General features: G+C 30.3%; 3 protein-coding genes across 4 annotated transcripts; 2 read left to right on the top strand and 1 right to left on the bottom strand.

Moving 5' to 3' along the window:
• The first annotated feature begins 1,865 nt into the window (after nt 1–1,865).
• LOC8260952 (violaxanthin de-epoxidase, chloroplastic) lies at nt 1,866–5,887 on the top strand. Its single transcript, XM_002525427.4, has 6 exons — nt 1,866–2,022; nt 2,591–2,891; nt 3,002–3,174; nt 3,646–3,742; nt 4,038–4,429; nt 5,272–5,887. The coding sequence occupies exons 2-6, from the start codon at nt 2,601–2,603 to the stop codon at nt 5,771–5,773; spliced, it is 1,455 nt and encodes a 484-aa protein (XP_002525473.1). The 5' UTR covers nt 1,866–2,022; nt 2,591–2,600; the 3' UTR covers nt 5,774–5,887.
• A 336-nt stretch (nt 5,888–6,223) lies between these two features.
• LOC8260951 (syntaxin-related protein KNOLLE) lies at nt 6,224–8,207 on the bottom strand. Its single transcript, XM_002525426.4, has 2 exons — nt 7,916–8,207; nt 6,224–7,422 (listed from the first exon to the last, which is right to left on the bottom strand). Exon 2 carries the CDS (start codon nt 7,395–7,397, stop codon nt 6,456–6,458), a length of 942 nt encoding a protein of 313 aa, XP_002525472.2. The 5' UTR covers nt 7,398–7,422; nt 7,916–8,207; the 3' UTR covers nt 6,224–6,455.
• A 2,166-nt stretch (nt 8,208–10,373) lies between these two features.
• LOC8260950 (aquaporin SIP1-2) lies at nt 10,374–15,796 on the top strand. 2 transcript variants are annotated; one of them, XM_002525425.4, is made up of 3 exons: nt 10,374–11,053; nt 13,402–13,674; nt 15,433–15,796. In XM_002525425.4, the coding sequence occupies exons 1-3, from the start codon at nt 10,757–10,759 to the stop codon at nt 15,580–15,582; spliced, it is 720 nt and encodes a 239-aa protein (XP_002525471.2). In that variant the 5' UTR covers nt 10,374–10,756; the 3' UTR covers nt 15,583–15,796. The 2 variants fall into 2 exon arrangements, with proteins under 2 accessions (XP_002525471.2, XP_025014276.2); XM_025158508.2 differs by lacking the exon at nt 10,374–11,053 and adding an exon at nt 12,493–12,966.
• Nucleotides 15,797–17,106: the final 1,310 nt, after the last annotated feature.

Below are 17,106 nucleotides of genomic sequence, written 5' to 3'. Positions count from 1 at the left end.
ATTAATTAATATAAATAAATAACATTTAAGTAAATAGAAAATTATAAATAAAATTTAACTCTTACTAATCTATTATAAATTATTCACCAGAAAAGATGCACTAATATTCAACTTCTATTTAGGAACCTATTTTACATCTTATTAGATAATCAATTGGTTTAATAAAAAAAGATAACAAAAGTGAAAAAGGTCACATAACTAACACAAAAAGAGGTAAGAAATAAAAATAGATATAGCATAAATGTCAATTATTGATAAAATTATAATTCTAACACATGTATGAGTACGTGAATATTTAATAATTTCAATTTAAATATAATAGTAAATAATTAGTATCTATGTGCTAATATTTTTAATTGAATAATTTTAAATATTTAATTATATAATATTAATTTATTAACTTTAATACTATTTTTTAATATTAAATACATAATATCAGAGCACAATAAATTTATTTCAATTAATGTTATGTTTCTTAACTACTGAAGGTATTAATAGTTTTAAGTATGAATAATAATTACTTTTTATTATATGAATAGTGATATGTTTATTCGTTAAGACTCATGATATTAATTAGAAGTAAAACATAAAAAATTCAAAATATTTTATAAGCATCTATAAATGCACATGCAATAATATATAATCTTGTTTTAAGAAGAATTTTCTATAATAAAAAAAATAAAAATAATCATTTTTATATTTATTTTAAATATTAATATTATAATATTAATATTATATTTATTTAATATTCAATTTATTAAATTAGAATATAATTCTAATTGTTAAAAGTATAAGAAGCTAAAAATATTTGATAACGAAATGAAAATGAAAATCTAAAATTAAAAAAATAAAGATGGAAACGAATTTGAATTATTAAAAATTGTTATGATAGCTCTTATTTTAAAAAGAGTTAATTATATTTTGAGACATTTTTATTACTTTTAAGCACTAATAATGGTAAAAATAAAATACTAAAATAATGTTTAATAAAAAAACACAAGATTAATAACAAAAATAATTTTATTGTGTTTCACAATCTTATAAAAAAAGAAATTAGAGATTGTTATTCTTAAAAAGAAAAAATTGTACATATTAATTATTTTAATTATTTAAAATTATAGTTTAATAGATGTCAAATATGTTGAATTAGTCGTAGAGTTAGATTTAAGATTTTATCTTATAAAAATTATATAAAGTTCTAATAGTTTTTTAGTCTAAGTTTAAATTACTTTATTGTTTATTTTATAGAATCCAATGAGTCAAATTACTATATGTGAGTAAAAAATTGTGTATATATATATATATATTATATTTTAATATCAAGTAATTAATATATACTTAGAGTATTTTCAATATACTTTTATATATGTCGGATTTTTTATTTAAATAGTAATATTATAAAATAACATTTCAATACTTCTTATTTTTTAAGTATAAAGTAGAGAGTTTATTTGGCTCTCTTTATATGGAGAGCTACAATTTACTTTCTACTTTATAATTAAAAATTAACTACAAGTTTTTACGTATTTGATTAAATTGATATTTATAATTTCTTTTCTATTAGTTAAAATTAAAAGAAAAAATTAAAATTATTAATATTTATATATATAATATAAAATATAAAATAAAATATAAAGATTTTATTACTGTTTATATTTAAATATCTCTTAAAAATACTATTTATTATAAGAATTATGATAAAGAGAAAAAAAACAAACAGAAAAGGACCGTAATTAGAATTATCGAATTTGGTGATTTTGGGCTAAGCCCATAAATGAAGATGAGGTGGGGCATGGGCCTCAACAATTTTACTGAACTTAACCCTAACCAAATCCACAAAATGAAGAACTAAAATAAGCAAATATTAGATCCACGTTACAATGCTAATTCCCATACGTTTTCTTATCCCAACTTCACTCTCTTCCAAAACCCGCGCTCTTTTTGCTCTCTCTTTTGTGCTGCATCAACTGCTCCTTTTTTAACTACTAAACCTGTCATGAAAACCGCCATCTCCTCTTTAAGGTCTGCACCTCCTCACTTTACCTCCATGTTTCAGTTTTATTACCTTTTTTAACAGTAAAAGATGGGCTTCATGTCTTCTTTCTTTCTTTTTTTCTTTTCTTGTAACTTGTTTGATAAGGCTTGTGTAGTTATATTGTTCTCGTAATTAAATGTTTCTTGAAAATTTTACTACAAGCTTCTCCTTTTCTTGCAAATGCTTTAGTTTAACAATTGCCAATACTTTCTTGATAGGATACATAGGTTCCTGTCTTAGGTAATTAAACAGATGAAAATGTTCTAATGAAATTGGAATTGTTTACTCAAGAATGTTCATATATTCATTGCCAAGCAGGAAAGAGCTTTGTTTATAGCATATGTCATACTTGTATCTGGAAATATGATAGTGGGTCTAGTTTTAATTTACGTGATTTGTAAAATAATCAAGAATTTTAATCAGATTAGATGAAAGAAGTAGACGCTATTGTTAGTTTTATTTCCTAGTAAGTTTGTTGGTTTGCATAAATTAGAAAGTAAGAGTGAAAACTACCTAATCATGTGGCTATTTTTGGATTGTAATCGGAATTATCAGAGACTGAAGTATGGCGTTGGCTGCAAACTCAATCTGTTTATCTCATGAAGAAAGTATTAGTAGTAGTTGCTTCAAATCAGGATTTGCAATAAGTGATGAAAGGTTTCAGTTGAGGAGGGGATCTCATTCTCACAGTGTATTTGTGTTGAGATTTTTCCCCAAAAGCAGAAAGTCAAGATATGTTCAGTTGAAGAGTACTCATAGGAATTATCGTGGGCTTCAGTTAAGATGCTCGCATCGGTTCTCAGGCTGGACTAAGAAGTTGTCCTCATTGTGTAGCACTGGTGCAAGTATAACTAAGGTAGCTTTTAAATAACAGTTGCTTTGTTTTTCAAGGTGGAGTTTGTCAAGTTCTGTTGGTTGTTTTATTCTTTTCTGATATTTTTCAATTCCTCTGGATTATTGCTCAAGGTAAACGAAGCCGTTGATTTCCTGATGATTAATGTGTCAAACAGCCTGAAGGTAAGGAGCCGCTTCCAGCTCTTGAAAGTTGCTGGCATACTGGCATGCGCATTATTAATCATTCCATCAGCTGATGCTGTTGATGCTCTCAAAACATGTACTTGCTTATTGAAGGAGTGCAGGTGATCCAAATTTCCTTGCAGTCTAAATTAAAGTCAATGCTGTAGTTATCAAATTTCCTCTCTTTTTCTTCTGTATGTATTTTGTCCACTAAGTCTTACCCTCCTTATATATATATATATTCACACACGCATATGTATGTGGTATTTATCTGTTGATGACGAGAGTGAACCTTGGTGCAACTTTATGTTTGCTCAACTGCAACCTATATGCCACAGGTCAGACTACTGAAATGGCCTCCTTTCTATGCACAGAGAATGTTTCATATATCAAATCCTCCCCAAAACATGTAATAAGGGGAGCTTGATACACCTCTACACATGTGAAAGTCTATTAATTTTTTATTGCATTAGATCCTTCAAATACATTCATTAATTCATTATGATTCTGCTTGAATATTTCTTAAAACTTGGTTTTCCTATAGCAAAACTATCATAAATTATCATCTGAGCTTCTTTACTTATTTTGGTTAGGCTAGAATTGGTCAAGTGCATTGCAAATCCAGCGTGTGCTGCCAACGTTGCTTGTCTTCAGACCTGCAATAACCGGCCTGATGAGACTGAATGCCAGGTTAGTTTTATTCTTCTAGACATTCATGGATATATATGTAAAAAGTAAAACTGGTGCACTAGAAATAAATGAATAAGCATAACACTCTGGTCACTGAAGGAAACATACATGAGCTGTATCAGCTTCAGCGACACCATATGCATGAGCTGCACAAGAGAGTCCATTTGTAAAAAGGAAACATACCATCTCTATCAGCTTCAGCTTTCAGTAAATGCTGAGCCACTTGTTTGCCCCTTATGCTGAACGGAGGCAATTTATGATTATCATAAGAGGTTTCCTCCTTTGTAATTTGCAGATCAAATGCGGAGACTTGTTTCAAAACAGTGTTGTTGACGAATTCAATGAGTGTGCAGTCTCACGAAAGAAGTGTGTGCCTCAGAAATCTGATGTTGGTGACTTTCCTGTCCCTGATCCTGCTGTACTTGTCAAAAGCTTTAACATTGCAGATTTCAGTGGGAAGTGGTTTATTACTAGTGGCCTAAATCCTACCTTCGATACTTTTGATTGCCAATTGCATGAATTCCATACAGAATCTGACAAACTTGTGGGAAATCTAACATGGAGAATTCGAACTCTAGATAGTGGCTTTTTCACTCGATCGGCTGTGCAGAGGTTTGTTCAAGATCCTGTGCAGCCTGGGATACTCTACAATCATGACAATGAGTTTCTTCATTATCAAGATGATTGGTAAATGCCTTCTTCCCGTTCTCTTACTAATTTGACAGCACATTTTTAATTCACTTTTTACTTGTATTAAATTAGTTTAGCTTGTGCCCAGCCCAGTACAAAGAAATTCTAAACAATCAAATAGAGTGTCTAGTGGCTGAAAAGATAAAACTCTGCAGTAACCATTCGTGGTAGCAGACAAAGTTCTTTTACTCATTTCTTTTGACATGCTCTACATTATAGGGTAGTCATTTTGAGTTTGCTTTCACTCTGTTAAGCACATTTGGTCCTTGGTAAATTCTCTTGGCTAGTTGGACAGGAGATTTTATTAATAGATCTCTCGGTTATATTAATTCTGGGTTAATTGAGGAAGAATATATGTTATGTTTCCCCTAAAATCATAAATGAAATATAATCCTTGAGCCTGCCGCCTGGTTTTTCAGTCTCACCTTTGGGATAAAAGCATCATTGTTAAGTTCAGGATTCACTTATTAATTACTGATTTAATGCATTTCAGGAGCATTGATTGAGTTATTAAAATTCAGCCTTGAGGGCTTCACCATTCACCCTGCATTTACACCATCTATACAATTAGTAGTTATCCTAATTTGAGAATAAAAGTCATAAGCTGCACTGATACTTGTAAAATGCATGGAGTTTCATCACTTGTGACCTTGTGAATGAAGAACAAATGAACACTCAAACCTGGCATAGACCTTATCTATGCACGTAACCCATTCAATGCTTATAATATACATCACATAATCAGCAGAGAGTAAAATTTCTCCTACAGCTTCGAGTATCATGGTTGTGCCGTTTGCTGAATTTGTCAAGAATAACCATAACATATATGTCATATCTAGGTATATTTTGTCGTCCAAGATAGAAAATAGCAATGATGATTATGTATTCGTGTACTATCGGGGCAAGAATGATGCATGGGATGGATATGGTGGTGCTGTTGTATATACAAGAAGTGCAGTTTTGCCAGAAAGCATCATACCTGAACTGGAAAGAGCAGCTAAAAGCGTAGGACGAGATTTCAACAAGTTTATTAGAACAGATAATACTTGTGGACCTGAGCCTCCCCTTGTTGAGAGACTAGAGAAAACAGTAGAGGAAGGGGAGAAGACCATTATACGGGAGGTTGAGGAAATTGAAGGGGAGGTAGAGAAGGTTGGGAAGACCGAAATGACCTTGTTGCAGAGATTGGCAGAAGGGCTTAAAGAGCTCCAACAAGATGAGGAATTTTTCCTGAGGGAGCTAAGTAAAGAAGAAAAAGATATATTGAATGGATTGCAAATGGAAGCAACTGAGGTGGAAAAACTCTTTGGGGGAGCATTGCCATTAAGGAAATTAAGATAGAATACATGTTGACCATGTAAATGTTTTATTCTTGGGCAATGTGAATTCATACTGTGTTTTTGTACTTTTTAAGTCTCCACAAAGGAAATACAGATTTTGATTTTTTTGCCCTTTTTTTTTTAATGTTTGCTGGTTGCTAAATATTTTTTTGTTTTCTCTTTATGGGAGATCACACAGCTTCAATTTAAAGTTTAGCTGGTGGAATTTCGAGGGTCTTGGATACAGACATATTGAATAAGTAATGCACTAGACATAAATTGCGAGAAAATGAATCGCTTGTCTATATTTGTTATTGGAGATTCCTACGTATTCAAACAGCTTTCTGGGAATTTGAAATTCTGTTTTTTCTGCTGCTGCTGAAAATATCTCAATTATGTCTGTCACCTCAAGTTGATCAACATTGACTGCTAGGACTCTTTCTAGGAAAGAGCAAGAAAAGATAAGAAAGGATAACAACTAATAAAACAAATATGTCTTAAAAATTTTGCAGATCTAGGGATCTACATCACAATATTACACTTCAGAAAGTTACTATTACTTAAAAAGAATAAACCAATGCCGATTAGCCACCCTCAAACTACACAGTCCAGGAACAAGGACCAGAAGATCATATATCCCAAAAGTAAAACAAGAAAACCAGAAGGAATAACAGGGCATTAAATCCTCCATGAGACCCTCTAGTTCAAGAATGACTAAAGCTAGTGGCAATAGGTATAACAATCACCAGAATAATAATCAACAAAAGTATAATCCCAATGCACGTCCACTTCCTGCTACCCCTCTGATAATCTTTAGCGGTCTTGAGCTCTTTGGCACCATCCTTAACATAATGACTAGCATTCAGAACATGATGCTCAATATCATCCAACTGCTCTCCTTGAGCCTCTACCATCACAGCCATGTCCAGAAACACTTGATGCAGCTCCAACAAGCTCTTCTCAATCTCTTTTGCCGCGTCATGCCTATCCTGTATCTCCACTACTGTCTCTAACACCTTCCCTTTCCCATGCTCCTGAATTGCACATTTCAAAAACTCCTCACCTCCATTGCCATCAGATATAATCTTGTCAATGATTTCCTCATCTGGGTACTCTCCGGTAACTGTGAAATACCTCCTACCAACAGTTTCTTTGTATTCTGTCATCATTTTCTGCCTTAACCCCTGAAAATCCATCATAAGTTCCTTCAGCTTCTTGCGTAAACCATTAGTAACTGCAACTCTGGTTCTATAAATTGGTGTTCCTTCTTTGAACCCTGAAAGGCGCCTGTTAGCTGCATTGGCACGGTCCATTTCTTCAAGCTGAGTCTTGATAGCTCTTGCCTTCTTTTGGACAGTAACAATATCTGCATTGATCTTGTTTCGCAGCAATTTTAATGCCTCAGGTTTGTGCAGTGATTTACTTTCTTCATTAGATTCTTGAAGACGGACTAGTACATCACGAATTGATTCCATTTCTTTCTTGACATTCTCAGCTTCTTCAAGAAAAAGACCAAGGTTACGATCCATGGTGTTCGATGCATTTGCCATCTCTAAATCAGGGTCAGGACCAGCTTCCAAATCTCTCATGGCCTCTTTCTTTAGGTCCACATAGCTGGTGAAGGATTTTGTCATTAGGTCGTTCATCTTTACAAGCTGCTAGTTATCAGACCTGAAATCCAAAAAATAAATTGAATCAGACATGAAACATATTGGTGAAGTATGTCCATAATTCACCTGCACAATCAACTATAAAGGGAAGAGAACTGAAATTGTAAATCATGATATATATGGGTTTTGGACACTTATAATTTAAACATAAAACTTATATGATTTAGATATAGTAAATTATGACTTTAGGTCATCTAACACAATCATTATCAGCTAACCGAAAACAACTGATAAGGGCATAAAACTAAAATATGACATGGGTTTTTGACACTTATGTTTTCTTTAATCTGAAATCAGGCATATTATTTTTGATTTAATAGTTTACAATTATATAAGAATATGGTCTAATTAACCAATTAAACAACTAAAAAATAAAAATATGGGTATCAATTAACTTTCCATTTCAAAAAGTAGGTATTTACCCAAAAATAATAGGGCAATGCTTTCCTAATGAAAATTAATGGCACAATGTATGGATAGAGCTAAGAGCATACCTTAAACAACCAGTAAAAGAAAGCAGAAGCAACAGCTGATTACTATACTCCAGTGACAGCACAGAGAGAGAGATCAAAATGGAAAGATATAGAAATGGCAAATTGAGTAGTGTTGTTAATCTGAGATTTGAAGATGGAAACAAGGAGATGATATTGGGTTTTGGTTTTCTGATATGGAAATACAAACTCAGATTGTGAACTGGATTTATTAGTTGTGAATTACAAGAGTTTCACAAGAGATCCTTAAAAGGAAACAAAAGAAATAATTCATAGTTGGATCTGAAAGAACAAAAAAAAAAAACAAAAAAAAACGAAGTAGCCGTTGTAAGCTCCCAACGGCTATATTTTCATTCATTTCCGTTAGCTCTACTTTATTTGTTATTTACTTATTTTTGCTTTTGGGCCTTTTTATTTGAATTTTCAGCCCAGAACTTATTTTATATCCTTATCCATTGCTCTCAACTTCTTCTTCTTGTCATTTTTTCTTAATAAATGGACAAAAAAATGGATTAAAATTTATAACTTTTCTTCATGGCTGATACAATGATGTTAAAGTGGAAACAGGAGATTAAATTCTGCTGACAATCAATTTATCCTTTTAAGAATTAATGAGATATTACAAAATTTTGAAAAATATTTATTTTATTCATTAAAAATAATAATATAAGAATAATGATAAAGACTGAATTGAGTAAATAAAATTTAAAGTTAAGAGATGCTAGCAGCGCGATAAAATAAATTTTACAATTTCCATCAACATCTTATAAGGAAGTGACGTTTAACTAGTCGTTTATCCGAACGTTGTATTTTAATTATAAAAAAATCAAATTTATAGATATAATTTAATAAATTTTTAATATTGAATATTAATTTATAATATTTTAAAAAATAATAACAAACTAACTATTTTTAAATATTTTTAATTTTTTAAAAAAATTATTAGTGTAATAATATAAAAATTATTTTAAAAATATATATTAATTAATTCTAATATTATATTAATTAATACTATCAATATAATTGATATTATTATTAAAATTAAAAATTATTATATAATCAAAAATTAATTTATTAATGAATATTTAAGAATATATTTTTTATAATTAAATTTATTATTTAGTTAAATAATTAATTTATTAATTAATATAATATTAAAATATAATTCACATAATTTTTTTAGAATAATTATTATCTAATAGAAAATTAATCATTATCTAATTATTAAATTAACGTATTATTAATATGTTATTTATTAGAATTAGAAGTAGTATTTATTCAGGAATGTAACTTATTAATCAATAAATTAATAAAAAAATCATAAAATTGCACATAAGCTTAAATTCTATATATCAAAATAAATACACATATTAAAATAAAAATTTTATATATCAAAAATTAAGCACATGTATCAAAAAAAATATAAGATTCAAAATTTTATATATATATATATATATATACACAATTATTTGCAAACCTAATTAGATCAATTTTATAAATGATTGCAGTTTTAATTCATCCATTAATCATAATCCCTCGTCAATTATTTTAAAATTGACCTTAAAAAAACACATAATTTATTTACCATTAATTGATCACACCTTTAAATTATAAATATTTTTCCATCTATTATATTCAAGCAATTATATTATATTAAATATACGCTCATGTTTTTATGTTTATTATTTTTAAGATTTGAAAATAGTTTTTTTTTCATAGAATTTAAAAGTAATTTTGAGATCACATGCAAATGTATGTAATATTAGAGTAGCTAGTAAAACATATATTTGATCTAACAAAAATACTCTTAATAATTTTTATTTATTCACTAAAAGATGTTAATATTTGACTCTTTTTCTTTTAATTAGGACTCTATAGATTTAGGAGTAATAGTTATAATTGAATTAGGATTGGCATAAACAAAAATACATACTCCTAAGATCTATGAGACTTCTGAGGAGTAACCTTCTAATTTAATCATAACTCTATATCAATTCTGCAATCTTAGCCTCATGTGTAATCCAAGCTAAATAATTAAGTTATAATCTTTATACTACAAAGTAGAACCTTGCATATTATTAAATATTGTTATAAGTTGAGATTATTTTAGAAATTTATTAATTAATAATATTAATAAAATAATGTTAAAAAGTATATATATATATATATAATATTTGTTTTAAAACATATTGTTATCTCTACATATTTGATATATTAAAAAATTTTAAAAAGAAATGATATCTCATAACTTTAACTTAAATTTTTGAATTACTATCCTCATGATTATTGTCTTAAAAAGAGTTGCCATTGATGGAATACATTTTTTCTTTTCATTTTAAAGTCCAAAAGAAATATTTATTAAAAAATATAAAAGTATATATAGAAAGAGGTCTCCATATATATATATATATATATATATATATTGAGAGAGAGGAACAAGAAATGGTAAAAAGAAACAGCTCAGAAACACACAAAATCCCGACTCAGCAAGATTTTGGTAAAACTAAAAGCTTATCTTATTATCACTTACCATCTCACTGCCCCCATCCCCACTTCTGCTAATTAGGTAATTCACAATCACCCTGTTTCCGATTTCCCTGTTTGTTATATTCTTTAATCTTATCAAACCACCACCTTTTTGTTTTTTTCTTTTTCTGTTCCATTCCCTGCCAAAAATAATTGAATTTCAGACCAACCAAACACCAAAACTAAAGTTCCCTTCTTTTAACCTTAACAACACCCACACTACCCAGTTTCTGTCTTTACAACATAAGTACCTTGCCTTGCTATCGAAGCCAGACACTTTTCTTTTTGTTTCTTCAAGGGTTTTGAGAGGGATTAACGATGAGGGCAATAAAGGCAGCGGCTGGTGATGCGGTGTTAACGTTTATGTGGGTTTTCTGTTCATCGTTGTTTGGGTTTTTTACTACCCTTATAGCTACTGCACTCGGTGTGCAACACCATGTTTGGGCTACCCTTTTTATCACTACAGTTCTTGTTTTCGTGTTTGTTTTCTTGTTTGGTTTGATCGCTGAGTTTCTGGGTGGCGCTAGTTTTAATCCTACTGGTACTGCTTCTTTTTATGCTGCTGGTGCCACTGCTGATAATCTTTTCTCTATGGCTCTTAGATTCCCTGCTCAGGTAATTCAATTATTTACCTGCCAATCTTTATACTTTTTTATTTTTCTTTTTTAGTTTTTGTGCATGTTCTATTGATGGAGACATTGATATCATAATTTGAATTGCCCTCAATTGTTTATGACTATTGCTTGCATTTACTGATTATGCATTTGGCATTTTCTTTTGGTTTTTGTGTTTGTGTGTGTGTGTCTTTTAATCGTTCTATGTGTTTGCTTATGTTTTTAAAAGTCTTGTTTAAAGAAAATGATGTAAAATGGATTTGGTGGATCACTAAATATTCTTACAACGATAGACTTTACAAAAGGCGACTTTTTTATATAATATTTCTCCTTTTAATGAATGAGAAATTTCAGAAACTAATATAAGAGGTAGATTTTTATAAAATTCTTCATTTTAACTTTAATGAATGATGAGCTATTTTAATTAATTATTTATTTTATAAATACTTTTAATATATTAATTTATGTGCATTCAAAACAAAAAGAGAATGAATATATAGTTGTACGTTTTTTATTTTTTTACTTTTAAAAAATTAGAAATGAGTTCTCTTATTTATTTATTTTTAAGAGATGCTTCTCATTATATTAAACTATTTGTAAAAAATATAAGAAAATTATATAAGAGATATAATAGAAAAGGAAAATTAAGAATGTTTAAGAAACAAAAATAAAATTTTAAAATTCATAACTATTAGTTTTCTAAAATACCATTTTTTGTTTATTAAACTGTTTGAAAAAGAATTAAACACTTCTAAACAAACACAATTTATTTAATTTGCCTCATCATAATATTAGATAATATATTGGATAAGCTATAAATCTTAAGTTTATCAATAATTATGTTTAATGATTTGTGAAAGAATAAATTTTATATTGAAGTACAGCAAAACATGTGGAAAATAAAATCATTATAAAGAGGTCCTACATTTTATATATGCAAAAATAAATCATTTTAATGTGTATTAGATTAAAACATACTTTCATCAATAGTTATTTACTACATGTAGAAAAGTTTTCAATAAGGTGATAGCTGCTTTGACCTTCCTTCATTATTAAAAATTTGGAAAATTTAAAAAAAAAAAACAAGTCTCCATTTCAAATACTTCTACCTACTCTGACATTTGCAAAGAATTTCTGGTTTCTTTTGTATATCCTATTACATAACAAACAATTGGACCTTCTCTGGATAAGATTAGAAACATTTTATAACTTGATCATTTTTTGTAAAGTAATTTCATGTTTATTATCCTTAAAGAGTTACAATGAAATACAATTTCTCATTTGTAAGTTAAAGAAAGAAACAATTTATTTAATTAAGAAAACAAATTAAGAGATGGAGACAATCCTAACAGGAGATTAAAAAAATTCAAAAGAAAATTACAGGTTAACAAAAACTTAACTCACTTCTTTTTCTGATCTTCTCTTATTTGGATAATTTCACCATCACTGACAATCCAAAACCCATTTCAGAACGCCCAAAAATTACCAGTTCTGCCAAAGAAACAGCACAAAACTCAGGGCTAACCACCTACTGCCCATTTGCTATCTTTATAAGTACTTAAACCTAAACATCGTTATCAAAGCTAGAAACTTTTAAGGTTTTGATAGGAATTAACGATGGAAGCAATAAAGGCAGCGATTGGTGATGCATTGATAACGTTTATGTGGGTTTTTTGTTCATCGATGTGGGGGTTATTTACTACCCTTATAGCTGCTACAATTGGTGTTCAAGATCATGTTTGGGCTACCCTTTTTATTTCTACTGTTGTCCTTTTTGTGTTGCTTTTCCTGTTTGCTTTGATCGGTGAGCTTATGGGTGGTGCTAGTTTTAGTCCTACCGGTACTACTTCTTTTTATGCTGCTGATGTTGGTGGTGATAATCTTTTCTCCTTGGCTCTTAGATTTCCTGCTCAGGTAATTTGTGTACTTGTGAATTTCTATGTATCTGCTTTTTGCATGTTTGCTTGATAGTGGCTTAAGTAGCAGAATTCGAATTAAATTGCACTCAATTGTTCTTGATAATTGCTTGGGTTTACTGATTCTGTATTTGAGTTTTTGTTTCTTTTTGTTTGTATGTGCTTGCTGGTTTTTTTTGTTTGTTTTCTTTTTTTCTCCTGAAAGAGAGGAAAAATATATCTAGTGATACATCTTCTAGAAAAAAGAAAGAAAGGAATTTAAATTTGGGAAGAATCATAATCAGTCCTGGGAAAGAGAGAACTTTAAAGGAACAAAACTTGTGATGTTGCATATAATTTAGGTGATTGAGGAAAAGTATTATACTTGATGTTGCATATAATTTAGGTGATTGAGGAAAAGTATTATACTTGATAGTTGATATCTTCTCGGCAGGCAGCAGGTGCTGTGGGCGGTGCATTGGCGATCCTGGAGGTGATGCCTCTGCAGTATAAGCACATGCTTGGAGGCCCAGCTTTGAAAGTTGATTTACATACAGGAGCAATTGCTGAGGGGGTGCTGACCTTTTTGATTAGCTTTGCTGTTCTTGTGATTATCCTTAGAGGTCCTCGGAACTTGTTCGTGCAGAATTGGTTGATTGCTGTTGTGACTGTAGCATTGGTTGTCACAGGTTCTAAATACACCGGTCCTTCCATGAATCCGGCTAATGTGAGTAGCTCAGTGCTCTTTTACATTCTCACGTTCATTTATTGCTTTTTTATTCTGTCTTAATATTGTGGATTCTTTTCAAATTAGTTAACACAATCTAAATAATGCAATGATGATTGTTTCTTATAAATTGCGTGCTTTTTAAATGATATGATTATAGTGGCTTTGCTTTTATATGCTGCATAACAGGACTCCCACCCCTGATCTTCTTGTGATCTATTTTTGCCATTATGCTGTTCAAAATTGTGGGTGACTCTCAATTTTCACTTTTCATGGTTATTTCTTTAGAGAGTTGTCATATTATATTATGATAAAGTGATATTGTCACATCACAAGGAATATGTTATATCAGTTGGAAATGCTATATCTTCAATTTCCTTTTCTTTTGTTCTTATCTGTTCAAATTCTGGTATCTTTATTGTGTTTTTACTTAAGATAGTTTTGACGATTTTGTGTTACTAAAGAAAATTATGCGTTGGAGACATTTGGACACACGAATTGTTAACATGCTTGGTTAGTGGCTTCTTTGTTCATTTTCTGGGCAAGTGGCCAGGTTGCTTCTCTTCATACCATTTTTAAATCATTAAAGAAATAGAGAAAAGACATCCTGCTTGCTCTTATTTTTCAAATTTGAAAGGACAATTTATAAATGATCAGAAAAGAAAGATCAATTAGTCTTTTTTACCTTATTTGTTTTTTAGCTTTAAGAAAATAACTTTAGAGGGTAGACACCTGTTATAATTACTCAATTTGCAAAAGTGCCATGTAAAGGTCGTGATTTAGGATGATTCATCACTTGGTTATAATTGGTGGCGCTAACCATTGCAATGGTGAAATTTGGTAGCGATCATGGTTGTTTGTGGTAACTGTAGAAACTCCATAGGCCTTGAGAGCGTTGGACCAAATGATATCAGTGGCCATATAAGTACGTTTGGAACCTTACCTTGCAGAAAACCAATCGGCTTGTGCAAAGGCCAAATCTACTCCATATTTATTCCACTTCATATTTTTATACTTTTTCCATATGGAATAGTATTCTCCAACAATAACCAATAACATGGATTATTATTGTAATATTTATTTCAAAAATGGGAACACGTTGAAAGAGGGATGAAACAAGAATTTCATTACTTGTTGGGACTTGGGAGTGGGTGCGTGGTAGAGATCAAGGAAAAAAAGACTGGGTAAAGTGTAAGGTTTAAGAGTTATTGGTATGTGGTATCCACAAATTAATCTCTGGAGTCAAAAGATTTGCTTCAATTGTGATTTATGATTGGTAGTGAAAGTAGTCTGAAAGAAATACGGGATCATGCAACCCTGTTTCTATACGCAGACAAGGAAATGAAAGGGCAGGCATTTTAATGTCAAAGTTTTCCTACAAGAGTTCTTGAAGGGTTTATTGATAACTGACATTATTATATGCATATTGGTTAGTTACTGGGGATTTTGCAACCTGCCTAATGGAAAATTAATTTTAGGGTTAACTGCCTTTTTCCTGTTCGATTGGGTTTAGCTCGGGTAGACTGTTAGATTCACATTGATAAGACTACTCTCAGTTGGCATATTCTTAATATGTAACTACTAAATACTTATCTTATGTATTTGCTTTTCTGTTTCATATTTAATCTATTGCTTTCTTTTATTTGGACCTTTTTGTTCCTTTGAAGGAGCCTTACCTTTGTTATGAATCAGCCCCTTTTATGCCTTACAATAAACCATAAGGACGCAGAACTAAACATGCAAGTAATGTTTACACAGGCTTTCGGGTGGGCATACATAAACAAATGGCACAACACATGGGAACAATTTTATGTCTACTGGATTTCCCCCTTCATAGGGGCAACATTGGCTGCTTGGATCTTCCGCTTGATCTTCCCCCCACCGGCACCAAAACAGAAGAAAGCCTGAAAGTGCAAAATTAGCTTCATGTCAATCACAGTAGTAGATAAGCTAGATGTTCAACTGTAATAAAGAAACTCTTTTTAGTTATTCCATTATCTTCATTGACGATCTTCCTTGCATGTTATCCATGTGATATGCTTCTTGAGAAACAGGCACAACTTTTTGCATATGCAACTAGATCAGATGATTAATTTGTGCTGGAAGGCACAACTTTTTATTACTTCTGAAAATGCTGAAAATTCCTTCGCAGGAAAGCTATTGTGTAGACTAAACTCAAGGGTGATATTCGCTGCTCCCATTGAAGTAGTATTCATTTTCCCGGAAAGTCAACAATCTGTTACAAGGGATTGATATTTGATACAATAGTTGGTTATATTTTACAAATTAATCAGCTACTTCTTTGGAACTAAGGTTAAATCTTTCTAATGATTTAGTGCAATTAAATCTAGATTTTAGAGCTTTTGTATTCTGCTTTTAGATAGAACAAGAACTTTTTAAGGTTTCATATTCCATTCCTACGAGTCGATTGTTTTATTTGCCTGTTCTTCATTTTTTGAAAGACTAATCAGGTGTAACTTGGTTAATTTTCTCTACCTGAGTAACGCATTCTTTGAGTCCACTTGGGAATTTCTATTGTTGACCATTCTTTTTCCTGAGGAACTAAAAATTGTCAAATTATTAAGTTTATTTAAATATTTAAATTTTATTAATCTATAATTACAGGTCAGGGTAGTCTGATAAAAATTTTAAAATTTTCTTATAATCTTTTAATATTTAAAGTAAAAAATGGTATAATCAGCCGGTTGCTTATGTAAATTTGGTTAAACTGGCTGATCGAACGCCAACTTAATTAGATTGTTTGTTTTTAGAGTATAAGTGGACATAATTGATCACCAGTTTTTAGTTGTGTCAATTGGTTTTTGTTTGATTTTTAAAACAATATTAGCAGTTCTTTTATCCCTTTAATATCTATCTCCAGCCTAGCCCTTTGACTTGTCTATTTTTACCCTCTAGCTTTAATAGATTTTAAGGCTCTTTCAGTTTCAAGGTTTCGATCTCTTTTTCTTAGTTACAAATAAGGGGAGAATACTAGGAATGGCAATGGGGCGGGGTTGGCCTTTTCTATTTCTGCTCCGTCATTCGTACCCATATATTTATTTTGTATATTTCCTTATGTTAAAAATATATTTTTATTAATTTTATAAATATATTTATTTAATATTTTAACTATTATTAAATATAATTAAAGGAATAGTTTGTGATAAGTTACCGAGAGTTGCTTAAATCCGTCGTTGCCCTATTTAGTCGGTATATGAGTTTTCTCACAAATATAAAGTAAATTGTCTTCTCTAAAGAAGATTTGAATTTAAAACCGTACTTAAATTGATATATGCACTTATCACAAGACTAAGTCTATAAGCCCTAAAAATTTTAATATTTGGTAGGAGATGATAATTGAAATAGACAAATTGAAGTGTTTCAAGTAATCGATTGTGCTTATAATGACACCTTCAGATGCATAAAAATTTT

Source organism: Ricinus communis, chromosome 10 (genome assembly GCF_019578655.1).
Source record: "Ricinus communis isolate WT05 ecotype wild-type chromosome 10, ASM1957865v1, whole genome shotgun sequence".
In the NCBI taxonomy this organism is placed as follows: domain Eukaryota; kingdom Viridiplantae; phylum Streptophyta; class Magnoliopsida; order Malpighiales; family Euphorbiaceae; genus Ricinus; species Ricinus communis.
Note: the sequence above shows the minus strand (reverse complement) of the source record. Positions and strands in the feature narration are given on the sequence as shown.